At 43.1% G+C, this 14,818-nt stretch overlaps 1 protein-coding gene across 1 annotated transcript; it reads left to right on the forward strand.

Annotated features, from left to right (window-relative positions):
- Window positions 1-6,991: 6,991 nt before the first annotated feature.
- On the forward strand, window positions 6,992-14,787 carry slc16a9a (solute carrier family 16 member 9a). Its single transcript, XM_071909998.2, has 5 exons — window positions 6,992-7,173; window positions 9,715-9,858; window positions 11,259-11,354; window positions 11,827-12,705; window positions 13,037-14,787. Exons 1-5 carry the CDS (start codon window positions 7,038-7,040, stop codon window positions 13,219-13,221), a joined length of 1,440 nt encoding a protein of 479 aa, XP_071766099.1. The 5' UTR covers window positions 6,992-7,037; the 3' UTR covers window positions 13,222-14,787.
- Window positions 14,788-14,818: the final 31 nt, after the last annotated feature.

Genomic DNA, 14,818 nt, shown 5'->3' on the forward strand with positions numbered 1-14,818 from the left:
CAAAATTGTTAGCATCAAAGCTCATACCCCATATCTGGAGAAGGCACAAAAAGTTAACATTTGTGCCCACATTTGTCAATGGAGGTCACACAAAAAAATACAGTGTTATACTTTTAGTTTTTTCTATCTTTTGTAATATCGGTCAGTGTATGGCAGCTGAAAGGAGTTTGAGCCTATATGAGAAAGCCTCTGTTTTTCTTAGATGTTGAACTGACAGGTGCCAGGACTCACAGCTCCCTAACGCTGACAGGACCTCATGTTATTATGGCCCGTCACCATTAGTACATGGTATGTGGGACATTATGACATCCTGGTGGCGTGTATCCGTTTGTCTCTCCGACTTTATGTAGACACGCTCTTGTGAACACAATAATTCAAGAACAATACATGATAGAAACTTCATACTTACACCACAGACAGCACAGATTTTTGGGGCACCTGGCATAAATTTGCATATTAATGAGGAAAACCTGATTTTCTTAACTATAACTCATGTATTTTTTTAAGTATGTTGACAAATATGTGCTAATTAATACATGCTTAATTAATGGCCTTATTAGCATAACTGGTTATATTGTAATATATCACGGTGACGATACATTAGGCACCTCAAGAGCCTCTTGTATTCCTCCTTTCATCCAGTAAAGACAATAATTGCCATATAAATCTTAAACTGGTAACAAGGAAGCCTAACATTCCTGTCACTTCACAGACTGAATTTAATTATTTCCCCAGCAACAGACTGTAGCGAAAGGGTATCAGAGAAATGCATCCCAGGTTTGCTGGCAGCCTCGCCTCAGCCCATTGCACTGATATTAATCTACTCTCACACAACTATTTAATGTGCTGTAACTCTCCCACACACGGAGCAGCTCCTTTGAATCCTGGCTATGTGCCAGTACTCTGCCGTCAGTCATTTCCTAGCCTGCTTGGTTTTGACCGGTTCTAGCTGGTTGAAGGTGGGATAAATTCTTTGCATGACTCCAATCACTTCAGGATGATTTTACATGGTAAACTTTTACAGTGTGAGTACAATAACCCATGGTAGGAGGAGAATGACGCAGGGATGACAGCCTGCCCAAGACATCTAGGCCTCCGTTATGTCTCTAGAGGTTCCTAGGAACCACAGCCCATTCACACATAAGTTGAACCACACCTAAATCACAATAAAAACCCCATCAAAACTGACATGGGTATATCTGTGTCCAGAGACTTGCTGGGAGTTCTGACACTAGTGAAGTCTACCCTGTTTTTTCTGCTGTGGGGCCTGTGCTCTCTGTTACAGCCAAAGCCAGCAACCTGAACTAATCCAAGCAGGAATCTGGACTGGAGGCTCAGGGCAGCCATGCTGGGAGCTTCAGTGACCTTCGACCTCCGCAGCCTCATGGAGCCTGGTGGCAGAACCAACACAGAGGTTTATCCAGACTGCAGGGTGTCTCTGTGTGTTTACACCTGACAAGCCTCTTACGGAAAAGAACAGCAGGCTGCTACTTCTCAGGTGTCACTGTTCTGGATTTGTGGACACAGGAGTGTTGGGAGAAAGAGAAAGGAGAAGTGTCAGAATCACAGGTCAGCCTCCATGTAAAACTGCTGCCAAGTAAGTGTGTGTGTGTGTGTGAGGATGACTGACTCTCTTAAACAGCAGCACTGCAGCTAGCCAGAATAGTTATAAAGGCAGAATTAAGAAAAAATATCCCTTGGTGGGAATTTGTCCATAAGTGGACAACTTTCCATCTTTGACCACTGAGTTCCTCTATGTTGGCATTGAATCCTGAGATGCCACATTAGCACTGACACACACAGAGACTAAAAACCCAGTAGCCTCACTTGGTTAGACAAACATAATTAGATATGTATGTTCCAAAGTGAGATCCTACAGTAGTAGACTGTCACATTTTCTAGTTTTTATTGCCTTGACACCTGAAATCAAAATCAATTCAATCATACTTTTTTCACTTTCAACTGGCTATAGTAACCAGCAAACTCAAGGTAAAAGCGAAAGGATATTGATTTCTGACAATGTATTAAAAATGGAAAACTAAAACACCTTGGTTGCCAAAGTGTGCAGGAACATAGTAATTGGAGATTGTAATTAAGACACAACTAATCACATTCCAAAATATACACAAAACCAATTTGCCTTCACCTCAAAGCAATTCAATTAAATGTAATTAGATTAATAGCAGGATCTTACTGATGGTTTCTTTGTTGCATAGTGTACGGCAGTGTACAAAGACAAGCATGGGCAGCAAGGAGCTAACAGGTTCCTCAACATCTTATCGCCAGGCTCAGATTAGGAGTGATATGAAATGATTTCAAAGACTTACACTTATACTGTGGAGACCATAATCAACAAGGAAATCTGACACCACAAGGAACTTGCTTAGATCCGGCTGTAACTCCAAGATGGATGACTGTGCAAGGATGCATGTAACAACCAATGCATATAGAAACCATTTAGCATATTCTCCAACAATTCAGGGTTGTGGGGTTTGGTGGCAAGACAGAAACCACCTCTCACTAAAAAGAACATCCAGACCCGTCTTTATGCAAGAAATCAATCAATCTCTACATACCACGTGGGAAATGTGTTATGGTCTGATGAAACCAAGGTAGAACTTTATGGTCTTAATTGCAAAAGATATGTTCGCCACAGTGCTAACAAAGCCCATCGCCCAACGTACACAGTACTGCTGAGCTTGATAGTGGCAGCCTCATGCTTTGGGGATGTTTCTCCTGAGCCCAGTAGCTTAGGAGGAGATGTTAAAGTTTTTTCAAAAATTCAGAAACAGAAACATTGTGGTTGGATTTGATGCTCCAAGAGGCACATTTTTAGAGCAAGTTTTAGATTTGACCTGTATGCCAAATGGAGTAATAATTGAACCGCTAACGAGGTACCTATACCTTGGTCAAACCTGATCACCATGCTTGAATTAATAATGGGGCATGCATGGCACACACCCTGGTGCCCTGGATCTCCATGGGCCGCCAAAAGCCCCATGTTGGTATGTAGATAAATTTGCAATATCTCACTAATTTCAACTGGAATGTATGCCTATGCAGGCAAAATTGTCACTGAAAAGGCCCAGAAAAAGGAGGAGCACCGGTTCCAGAAACATACAGGGTCCCAAACGCAATTAAGAGGAACTTTCATAGGGTACCACCATTTCTAGTCTAACAAAATTGTTATGGGGCCCTTACATAGCCACAGTTTCTACTCCTTATTAATACAGCAGGAGCCCGAGTTTTTTTTATTGGTGCCTATGGCCCATGTAGGCTACAGTTTACATAATATCTACCAAAGTAGAGGCCCCTGACCCTAGACCCCCATCATCTGTCAGTGTATGAAAAATGCATTGCTGCATGACATCATCCTCCTATGATAGCTTTCGAGTCATTTCATATTGGCACAGAGGCATGCTCAAGAGGCGCCAGGCAGAAAATCTATTGATGAAGTACTGATATGGGGGGGGGGAATTTTATTGTGTTGAACCTTGTCATCATTGTAATATATCACATACTTGATGGTCTGCAGTAGCTCATCTTAGAGAAACAAGTCTAACCAGTATTTCAACTTTGGGACCTTTGCTTCTCTCTATCCCACCATGCTGTGTTTTTTTGGTCCATGCACAGAAAAACAGAAAAGTGTAGATAGCTGTAGGATCTATTGAAAAACGTATGCAAGCAAGTGAAATTCAATACCAACATTGATCCTAGCATGAATCAATAGGGTTACAGCATTCCAAGAGTGTCAGGGCCACCCTGCACACCTCTGCCCACCCTCGCTCACACACATACACACCCCTCCTCCACATGCACTGTATCTGGTTGAAACTGGTCAGGGATAACATGTCAATGCAATGCCAGAGTAGAGTACAATTAACTGTGCTGCATTTGTTCTTTTTTTCCCCCTCACTTTTCAGGGAGAAGGGGATTAGAGAGCCTAAGTCTTCCCGTAAGACCCTGCCTGGCTGCGGGCTTCAGTTGTGGGAAAAAGCATCAAAGTTCCTGAAGAATATGAGGTGCATTCGGTGTGAAAAAAAATGAGTTGTCCTCTCCTCCCCTCCCCTCTCCTCCCCTCTCCTCTCCTCTCCTCTCCTCTCCTGTCACCTCCCCTCTCCACTTTTCTTTGATTTCTCCACTCCCATCACCTCTCCTCTTCTCCCCTCTCCTCTCTCATCTTCTCCTCTCTTATCTCCCTTTGCATCTCCTCTCCTCTCCTCCGCATTCCAGATCATCTTGCAGTCTACACGGAATATGAAAGATGATACAGCTTAGCTTCATTCCAGAGAGTGTTACTAACCTGAGGTGGTGAGAATGTGTGTTCCTGTAATATGACTAAGAGCAACGTGCTTTCTGCTCTCACTCTACCTAGTATGAATGCTTGGAGTTAAGTATTTCTAACATCTGAAAGAATGTTTGCCTACGGTATGTCTTTTTAAATGTCTTTCAAAAGAGTTTCCAGTGCTTGTGTGTTTCTCGAGGTTGATTGAGGATCTTTTCACTTGGGGCACATAACACTCCACCAAGGTGTGCTCACCATAATGAATCCATAAAATAATAAAATAAAAGATTGATGCAAGATAAGCACTGGGTACTCCAATTAGAGTTGCATAACAGCCCAAGGAAAAGATGCGAAATTAAAACGAGAGAACAGTAGAGCGATATATAAAATGAAACTCTCTCATGGGGTTATTTTTTATTTTATTTTTTTTATCACTGCCCTTGCCTACATTTATTCGATCTTACTACTCTTGGTTAATGTATTCTTTTTATAGTTCTCTGCTGCTGAGGATGTTTAACTGGCACATATTTTAATTCAGTTGCGCGATAACTCTAATGGATCTAAGAGAGACTAAGATTGATCTCCCCACAATTAATATAATATTCATATAGGGACTTATCGTGTTTGTGTTACTCAACAGTAACTTTATATTTAACCTTATATTTAACTCTTATGGTATTACTATAGGATTTTCTGTAGTATATGTTTGACCCATGTAGCGGCATGATATCTTTACATTGTGCTGTGATAGCCTGTTTGTGTATCTTTCTAATATTCATTAAGGTGTAGCCTTTTATCTTTAGCAATGGTAAGGCTGATTAAGGTTTGAGTCAAGGTTTTTGTGCGTATAATTTTCATCAGTGCTCGCCAGGAGCAGGAATCCTAGCCAGTGCGCCCTGCTGGTGCTGCATGGTCTTGTTATTGCCATCCAACAACCGGTTCAGACTGGACCGGTGGCAATATTAACAATGTTCCTGGAGAGCAAGACCCCATACAACAAGACCCCATCACCAGCACATGAACATTCAATTTCCATGACCAGAGGACGAGTTAGCTGAGAAGTAGACAATAAGATGAGTTAGCTTTTAGTCAGTTATGTAGCCTACAGATGTTCATTTTTTTTTTATTTACCTATTAATAATTCATTTGATTCATAAAGTTCAATTTTTAAGACGCGCATTCTACCTGATTTGACGGCCGGAATAGCTATCAGGTAAACTCTTTTGTTTGTGTGTGTGCATGGCATTTCCAGGGATTTAAATGTTAAGTTTGAATGGCCAAAAAGGAGAGACAGATGTAGAGAAAGTATTTAGTTGGTATGACCCATAAGCGCCAATAGTCGCACTGGGAGCGGACATCGTCTCTGCTCGTGTAGTTGCTCTGTGCGCTCCGGGCGCACAAGAGGAAGCGGCACATTTTCCTCTCCTCTCGTCGCTGTAGAGTAAGCTGGACCAGCAAGAACAGCTTTGAACCGGTTTTTTCGCCGGCTACAAAGCGGTATAAAACGGATACAGTATGCGCATTGTTGATGCAGATTGTGCTGTTTGCACACGGACCTCATAGAGTCCAGCTCAGAAGGGTCAGCATCCGCGATGCTTTTCTATTTAGGCCATTTATTTTGATTCTATACCTAGGGTTTATTTTAGGGAAGCCATCATCCTACATGGAAACTCCCCTTAGGCAGGCGCGCACTTCTGCGGGCGCTTGCTGCTGTTATTGTAGTTGCTGAGGTGAGTGCTATTTATTTTTATTTTTTTTTAACAAAATTGCAAACAATAGCCTTTTTAATTATTAGCTTAGTAAGATATGTTTATGTTGTGCATGCTCCAAAACATCAAAATGGTATATGAAAGAGAAAATCTGTTTTGAGTTCATCAATTAGTCTATGGGTATAGGCTATTATAATTATCCTCAGCATATCATTGTCTTAGTTTGAGTGAAAATGTTGCCTTTTTATTGTCAACCAAGTCAACTTTCTCTCTCAGTAAACAAAGCCTTGCTGTTGTCTGAGCTGAGCACCAACTTTTCCCACTCTGAGTAGCCTACTCCTTATGAACTGTGATGAGAGGCACTTGGTTGATGCTGCCGCAGTGATGCGTATAAAGTTGCTCTTGGGTACAAATTATTCATGAAAAAGGTCTTAAAAAAACTTCAGTCAGCACAGGAAACTGGGTGTGCCTCCCCCAGGTCTGGGTCTGTGGTGCCAGAGTTGAGGTGGGGCGCAGAAGCAACTGAATCAGGGCAAAAGCAGGTTAAGGTGCAAGTGAAGGCACTAGGCAGTCCAGTTTCCCATTTCTCCTCCTCCAAGGTGTGGTCTTAGAGAAAGGGACAAAAGCAGAGCCTATGGGTTAGCTGCAGTCAGTCTGTGTTCAGGACCTCAGACAGGTGACCTGCCTGCTTGGCCAGGCCAAGTGCTGCAGCAGCCTTCTCTACATCAAGGCTTTGCGTAAGTGTACATTTTGGAAGCAATTATAAATTATTGTCATGGGAATGACTTTGACAGTTAACTTCTAAGTGCTTCACTGATCATGTCTTGATAATTTTTCTTTTGTATTATAAAAGTAAAAAAACCTAATCCCTCATTTGTTTAACTTGTGTTTTTAAAGTTTGTTGTTTTTACTCTCTCCACCAGGAACCCATCCTGTGTCAAAGCTGTATCAGATCCCAGCACCAGCACAGCACCAGCACCATGATTTCATCTGCTAAAGCCCTGGATGGAGGCTGGGGATGGGTGATCGTTGTGGCCTCCTTCATGGCCCAGTTCCTGGCCTATGGAGCACCCCAGTCGGTGGGCGTCCTCTACCCCGAGTGGCTGCATATCTTCCAGGAGAGCAAGGGCATGACGGCCTGGGTGGGCTCGCTTGTCTCTGGAGTGGGCCTAATAGCCAGTGAGTAGCGCACACTGTAATAATGTAATAATCCTTGATGTGGGTCCATATTGGGGTCAGTAGCTTTGAAAAGCCAAGTGAAATGGCAATTCAATTGCTGACTGAAAAAAGAGGAAAAGGCTCAGTGAGTTGCTTTTTAATGAAAGTTTCACAATGTGAATGGATGTTGCTAATTTAGACTGGCAATATTACAATGCCCACAGAGATAGATAGAAATAGAGAGATTAAGATATATGTAATCTGTGAGCTGCAGTAACAGCAAAACTGCTCTCTGTTGAAATTGTTGTACTCAGCATCTGATAAGTCTGTGCTGAGTTGTAAATTGACCTTCTTTTGGCATGTTGCTATGGGGGAGATATCTGCTGACGTGCACTTGTTACTGTAAGAACTATCTGCATAGTGCCAAAAGCAGAGCATTAAACACTCATCTTTACACCCCTAACATTGCCTGCTGTTGCATTATACCACATGGTGCCAGTGATAAGGAAGCAAGCCGCAGACAAAATCCTTGTTCAAAGTCTGCACAAAGACATTCAACTAAAGTGACAATATTGACTAACTATACTGTGCAGAATCACAGCGCATCCTCAGCAGTTTTAAAATCAGTTCTTTTCCAGTATATTTTATTAGGGCAGAGGGCTACCCAAGGCAGTTTTAATGCAATATAATGTCAAGTACAGTATTCACCATGGAACATGTTTATCTACAGGTGTGAAAGAGCGCTCCTTACTTTAGTTGGTCTAGTTCAACAGGATGGTGAGAAAAGGCGATGCCATAACAAAGATAGGCACTTTGTGGCTCCCTGAGAAGCTGAGTTGAGCTGTTATTGATTTTCATGAGGAGCAAGGCAAGTGCAAGTCATCCATGCCATGAATGTAGGAGGATCACTTAGCCCTTAATCTATAACCACAGTGAGGAAAGGAAAGGGAGAGAGAGATAGATAGACAGTGAGGGAGAGAAACAGAGAGAAAGAGAAAGACTTAACAAATACTTGTGTGAGTCAGCATTTTGTGTGAGGTTTCATTATTATATTAACTTCCTTGAACCCAAAGCCATAACAGAGAGTCTGAAAGTGTGTGGAAAGCAGCATGGTTAAGAGACATACACTGGAGTGAGAATGTAATAATAATTATTACTAATGAGAGAAAGCAAGAGGGAAAATAATATAACTATATCAAACCACTCATAAATATTATATATTGAACCAAACCCTCAGAAACCCCCAGATGAACTCAACCTCCCTGCAACACTACTGCAAGATATCATATAGATATGCTCCGCTACTGTGTTGCCTAAACAGGATCAGTGCTAGGTAGTGGTCTTGATTGACATTTCCGACTAAGCTCGCCTTCCAGCCAGCCTTGCTTCTTGCTGTCGCCTTTTCCAAAGAGGTCAGGGAAGAAATCATGACTGGACAGTTCTAGCCTCAGGCCTGGCCAAGTCCTGGACACGTGTCCCAGCTGTCAGACGGCTGCAGCACTGCAGTCCCTCCTGCAAAACAACAACAGGGTCTTCCCGCTGGCTGGGAGGGGGCAGGAAAGAGTGAGGGTGGCATGCTATATGACTGGCAGTAGTTCAAACACAGTAGTTTGTTTAGTTTAGAGGAAAAAACAACATGCACACTCCAAAAGACCTACTTTGTTGTGGTGCTGGGGGCAGAGGTGTGTGCGGCAGTTAAGTAGTTCAGAGACACCCTCAGGATATCAGAGTGCTCATCAACCATTCGATATTCCTCTGCACGACATGCAGCTGGGGCGGCTACACACACGCCCCTGGCTTTTCAGTCAGGCCATTGTTTTATTTGAACAAGGCTGTAATTAAAATCTCTGTTACTGTAATGTCCGACCACCAGATTATGCTGTTGTGGTGGCGTCTGTCTGTCTGTGTGTGTGTAGACACATTCTTCTGAACACAGTAACTCAAGAACAATACGTGATAGAAAGCATAGTCACCAGTGGTCCCATTTGCCTTTATATAGATGTCTTCTCTGAACATGAGTGTAAAAAAAAACGTTGTACTGCAAGGAAGATGGATCCTTAACTCTGGATGGATCCTTAAGTGTGTCAAATAACTGCTGCTGTTTTATGTCTTGGCCATCATGTTGTGAGGATGCTAGATGGAGAATAGGAGTCCCAAGCCCAAAGCGCGACAAATAAAACCATGTTCAAAATGCATTGCAAGACAAAATGGAGATGATAATTATAATAAGCTCAAAGGAATGGCAGAGGCATGAGAAAAGCGTGTCATGTGGCTCGAAGTGATAAGAGCATTATGTTTCCCTGTTGTGGAAATAGTGCCCGATGTCAAAGTATTATTTTCGTCTTTGTTTTTGGTCTTTGGTTTAGTGGGAATCCTCTTTGTTTCTTGCAATCTAAGTATCCAGACTAAAACGCATTAAGTAGCATCATATCTGTATTATCCTTTGTTCCCCAATTGTTTTTGTTCCTCCCTCACTCACATGTATCTCTTTCACTCCCCCCTCTCTCTCTATTTCTGTCTCTGCATCTTTCTGTCTCTTTCTCTCTCTCCACCTCCCCTCAGGTCCTGTCTGCAGTGCCTGTGTGGACAACTTTGGGGCGCGTCCCGTGACCATCTTCAGCGGTGTAATGGTGGCGGGGGGCCTGATACTCAGTGCCTTTGCTCCCAACGTCCAGTTCCTCATGTTTTCCTATGGGATTGTCGTCGGTAAGGAAACTCCCAACGAAAACCTTGTGGTCAATCCTCCTGTGTGTTTTATACTCTGACAAAGACTCGCATGCAAATGTAATGCTGCGGTGAGTCTGGAGACTTAAGTCATGTGACCTTTGCTTCAGACAGACACTCAGGTGGAGGCTTTGGCCTTGTCAGTGTGGGGAAAAACCTGGATGGAATGTCTTTGTTCGAAGTCACAAGGACAAGAGATTCCTGCTTTAATGGGAGTCAACCAAGTCAACTTTCTAATCCCTCTAAAACACATGAGAATCCCTCTTGTAACACATTATGTAATCATTTGAACGAGCAGGGTCACAGGTCAAGTCCAACCGTTATTATGGGGTTACGATACAGTACAGTTTTAATGTAATGTTTCCATGGGGATAATACTTAAACTAAACTAGAAAAATGGGCAAATAATTCTGCACACTGCAAATAAAAGGCTAGGACAAACATTTTTTTTTTAAGTTCAGAAAAACGAATTCATTGCATAAGTGCCCAACTTAAAGGTGCAAGTGAAAGAAGAACTATACATACAAAAGAACTAAGGAGCAAACATTTCAGCTACATGCTTTCAGATGAAATAATTATCAAATAATACTTTTATGGAAATTAGCTATTCGCTGTTCGTTTGCATTATCCGAGATTTAAACGGGAACCGAATACCCGGATAACTGTTTACATCCCTAGTTGCCACTGAAGGTATGTAAATTGTTACTGAGAGTAGAAGTTTGAGCAGTGCAGCATTTTCGGTTATTGCTGTCTATATTTATGAGGGATGTTGACAGCACTGTAAAATTATGGCTTAGACTGATCTCCATGTGACCGCTGATGCCTCTGCACCCTTACCAGTCTGCCTGCCTGGGTCCATCTCCACCTGCTATCCAACATTAAGTGACAGCCAAGCCATGCTGAATGCTGGTGAACCCCATCGCAGTCGGTCCTGCCCGTCGAGGAGGCCATGCATATTTGAAGATAGTCGTTTATTTTTAGAGACTCCCTTGGATGATGGCTGTGGCTCTGCCCGCACGTGCAGCTCGGCTTCTGCTCATCACAGGCTTCTTGTATTTCTTATGTATAGTAAATAGTCTTTACTATGCTATATGTGTATTTACTAAATACACATGCCTGCAACAACAGCGTATACAGTAAATGACATTGAGCCTGTTGTTTTGTAGCACTGCATGACCAAAAACCTCAAAGTAGTAACATATACAGTACTGTGCAAAAGTCTTAAGCACCCTAGATTTTTTATATAAATTTTATCTTAGATGTTTATTTGTTTTCTGCATTAGTGTGTCTGTAGACTTGCTACATGTTAAAGCCTGTACCTGTTTCACCTGAGCTAATGAAAATACTTGTGCTGTCTGTCCTTGTCCTCTCTCCTGCTGCAGGCCTGGGTTGTGGTCTGGTCTATGCCGCCACGTTGACCATCACCTGTCAGTATTTTGACAAGAGGCGCGGCCTTGCCCTCGGCATTGTCACCACAGGTACTGCAGCCCCCCCCCTGCCCTGCGCTCTCTGGGTGCTCACCAGTTCTCCATGCTCACTTCTTTCATGTGTGAGCAGCCGGGAGTCAGGGGAAGCCAAGGTAAACATCTGTAGTGTAGTAGGCCTAGTGGGTAGGGACGTGGACTGGTGACCACTGACCAGACCTGGTTGGCTGGGAATCAAAGCTTTTATGGTAATGTTTTGGGAAGGTCAGCTGTATTTTTTGAAGATGTTTTGGACTGCAGCACCACTAGGAACCAGATCATGATCACTTTAAGGAGTTTTAGTAGTAGCACCCAATGTGTCACTTCCATCCAGTCCATTATTTATTTTGTTTTATTGAGCTAACCCAGAATCAAAATGTCAGCGTTAGAGGTAGAAGGGTTACTCCAAGCTATTAACTTGTATTGACTGACCTGTCCGTTTCTGACACAACCAGTACTAAATCTCTGCCGTCCTCTGCTCACCCAGGCACGAGTGTGGGAGCGTTCGTCTACGCCACGGCTCAGAACGAGCTGATCGTGCTGTTCGGCCTGGACGGCTGCCTGCTAATCATCGGAGCCCTCGCGCTAAACCTCATGGCCTGCGCCGGCTTCATGAGGCCCCTCAACATGCCGGGGTACTACCTCAAACAGAAAGCTGCCCTGGAGCGCAACACGGAGGAGCAGCTTTTCGAGAAGCCCCCGGCGGATGAGCTGAAGATCACGCCGGGTTCCCCCGCCACCACCCCAGACAAAACTCTGATGGTGAAGGAGTTGCTCATCACCATCGACGCCAAGGACTTGGCCGTCCAGACAGACAAGAAGAATGGCAGCTTCTTGTCTGGCTTAGCCATCGTGAAAGTCATCAAGAAGAAGCAGCAGGCGTACTCCAAGTACATGCACTCCATGGCCGACATCATGCAGGACCAAGCCATGGTGGCCTTCTGTATCGCCGTCTTCCTGTTCAGTCTGGGGGCGTTCCCTCCTGTGCTGTTCATGGAGGATGTGGCGCAGAGCGAGGGTCTGATCGAAGAGGTCAGCTTCATCCCCCTGGTGTCTATCGTGGCCATCACCACCGGCGTGGGCAAGCTAGTGCTGGGCGTCCTGGCAGACCTCAGGTGGATGAACAGCATCTACCTGTACGCCTTCACCCTGTTCGCAGCCGGTGTGGCGCTGCTCCTCATCCCCATCACTAAGAGCTACATGGGACTGCAGATCCTCTCTGCCGTGGTGGGCTTCTTCTCCGGGAACTGGTCTCTCACCTCCTACATCACCACCCAGATCGTTGGCCTGGACAGACTGACACAAGCCCATGGTGTCCTCATGTTCTTTGGAGGCTTTGGGATCATGCTTGGACCGCCTGTTGTAGGTAGGTTTATCTTAATCTTAATCAGTAAGTATTGATAAATTAGTAAATTACTGGTTAGATTGATGGATACGTGGTTAGGGTTAGCATGGTAGAAGTAGAGTACAGATATGTGCAGAGAGCAACTCTGTTTTAAGGTCAAATATTTTCAGAAACATTTCAAACATCCGAATGTTGACTCAGTGAGGCAGGCAGAGCGAGGCAGAGGGCACATTGACCTCGATAAGGAGTTGGCCTGCCGCTCTTTAGCTGACTATTGCATCTGTCAGGAATCTTTGCTGACTATACTCACAGTGTCTTGTCTTGTTTTTTTCTCCTTCTCCTCACTTTCTAGGATGGTTCTTCGACTGGACCCAGTCCTATGACTTGGCATTCTACTTTAGTGGGACCTGTGTGGTGCTGGGAGGGCTCATCCTCTTTGTGCTCAACCTTCCCTGCTGGCACAGGAAGAAGCTGGAGAGCGACAGGCCAGATGTCCATTACACCAGCAACTGTGACAAAGTTGCCTCCGTAGCCTGAATATTAAAACCTTACATAAGGACTTTAGCCTTGCCCACTGCTGCCCAGCAACTGTCTGCTGATAAACTGTATCCACACCACCTCTGACAAGAAGTTTCTTTCCTTGACTAGGGAGGGTTCTCCCCCCTCTTTCTAGTGCCAGGTTTCAATAACTGAAATACCTGACAAAAGTTTTGAAATACACTGACCAGGCCTTTTCTCTGTACCTTGCCTGCATTTCTCAGAGTTCATACACTACACTACAGATCTTTTTAAAGATTTGACTGAGATGCCTGTGTTGAATTTTTCTATTATTGCCTCATTTTACGAGGTCAACAATATGGTTCAACTCTCAGATTCTGGATTATGTTTACTTAGAGTAAACAATGGTTTTCGCTTCTGTGGGACTGTGGGATATGAAGAAAAACAAGGCATTATCTTACATTATCGTAACACTGGGGAGAAAAATAAAACCACCAGAGATCTATGACTCTTGTTGGGAAACACAATAACGACCTTTCAAATCAGTCTGCATTGTTGAACTGTACAACCATGCCAATTTCCAATTCCCCAAAAATTCCCAGGAATCTCACCTGGAAAAGACAATAGACGGAATTGGAACGAGGGAGTGCACTTTAATATAATCATTATAATTCTAGCAGCACATTTTTTTTACATTTAATTTTAGTTTGTCTCTTATTTACTCCTCTATGTATCTTACCAAAGCACCAATGATGGTGGATGCCTGTCAACACGTAATGCCTGTTGAACATTACAAAAGCCTTGCTTTATAGAATAGAATAACTTTTGTTTTAAGTGCATTGACGTTGGACTGTATTTTTACTGTCTGAAATGGTTTTGAGTTCCATAGATATACCTCCTGTTTCTTGATCAGACAGAGACCTTATTGAACAGTTTCATGCTGCCTGGAAAGCATAAAATGACAGAAAAAACACAGGCGAGACCCGAGGTCCAACTCTAATCGCATGCTGATTCTCTGATTCTCATGTGGCATGATGATGATCCCCTGTTTGACCAGGCTGGTCCTTTCCCATCATGTTATGTTTAAATGAGTGTGTGTGTGTGTGTGTGTGTGTGTGTGTGTGTGTGTGTGTGAGTGAGGGTGTGTCTGTGTGTGAGGTATTTTGTAATATTTTGTAATGTCCTCTATTCTAAGTGACTTTTATATGCACTGAGCCAGGCATAGATCCACAATGTATTTAGGCCTCCTGTAAAAGAAATGTCATTGGTTAATTTGTTTCTAAGGAATAGATTATTGTGATCATAATTGTAATGAATATTTTGCAGTACGTTTTTATAATCACTTGAATGTTGTATGTAACAATATAGGCACTACAAAAGTCTGCTTGGTAGTTCCAGTTATTTACATTTCAGGTATAAGGCTGAATCTGGGATATAGTGTTTGCTTTCTGTCTTTGTTGAAGGTATTTACAGGGTTCAAATGAAGTACAAACACTACTGATCTAAAAAGACTAGACAGCATATTGGGCTGTCACTTTTTACCCAGTCTGTGTTATTTTTTTTATATGCCAGTATTATAGTATTTATGTCTGTTATTTTATTTAAAAGGTGCCAATAAAAGATATTTGAATTTATT

This window comes from Centroberyx gerrardi, chromosome 15 (genome assembly GCF_048128805.1).
Source record: "Centroberyx gerrardi isolate f3 chromosome 15, fCenGer3.hap1.cur.20231027, whole genome shotgun sequence".
NCBI classification, from domain to species: Eukaryota; Metazoa; Chordata; class Actinopteri; order Beryciformes; family Berycidae; genus Centroberyx; species Centroberyx gerrardi.